This window comes from Pygoscelis adeliae, unplaced genomic scaffold (genome assembly GCF_000699105.1).
Source record: "Pygoscelis adeliae isolate BGI_AS28 unplaced genomic scaffold, ASM69910v1 Scaffold275, whole genome shotgun sequence".
Taxonomy (NCBI): domain Eukaryota; kingdom Metazoa; phylum Chordata; class Aves; order Sphenisciformes; family Spheniscidae; genus Pygoscelis; species Pygoscelis adeliae.
In genome coordinates, this window is record NW_008824763.1 from 151554 (window position 1) to 152190 (window position 637).

Here is a 637-nt window from a genome sequence, read left to right on the forward strand (position 1 = left end):
AGCACCGGCTGATTATGTGCATCTACCGCCTGTAAGCCGATGAAGCGGGTATGATCGCACACCCCCTAAGAAGGTCACATGTCACCTTATATGGGATCAACTTATTACACGCGGCTTCCCCCCTGCCCCGTTTCATTTTTTAAATCCAAACAACCTCAATGGCAGTCGCCTCGACACTTTTAAGACAATTTCACCTTTCTTTTCCCTTTTGTTCTTTTTTTTTTCTTTCCACAAAGAGGGAAGGAGCCTGCCCTAGCCGCCCCAGCCCCGAGCATCCCGGTGGCGGTGCCATCGTACCTGTGTGGGAGCGGAGGTGCCTCTTGAGCGCGGTGTGGCTGGGGAAGGTGCGGTTGCACTCGCTGCAGATGTAGCTGCGCACCCCGGCGTGCACCTCCATGTGCTGCTGCAGGGCGCTCTGCGTCTGGAACCGCTTGCTGCACAGCAGGCAGAAAACGGCCATGTCCGTACCTGCGAGAGAGGGAGAGATCTGACTTGGGCACCACCTGGCAGCCGGGACCCCCGTCCCGCTGTCCCACCGCCCCGCCAGGTGTTTGGGGGTGGTCCCCGCTCCCTCCCGGCAGCGGGGATGCTCCTGCAGCAGGGGGGACCCCGAGAGCTGCGGGGGTCTGGGTGTCAT

At 60.3% G+C, this 637-nt stretch overlaps 1 protein-coding gene across 1 annotated transcript in view; it reads right to left on the reverse strand.

The window, feature by feature from the left end:
• The window catches only part of LOC103916555 (zinc finger and BTB domain-containing protein 16-like), a 23269-nt gene that overhangs the window by 2139 nt on the left and 20493 nt on the right, over nucleotides 1-637 (reverse strand). The window contains exon 3 of the mRNA XM_009323563.1: nucleotides 298-468. Within this exon, the coding sequence (XP_009321838.1) occupies nucleotides 298-468 (171 nt within the window). The remainder of the gene's footprint in view (nucleotides 1-297; nucleotides 469-637) is intronic.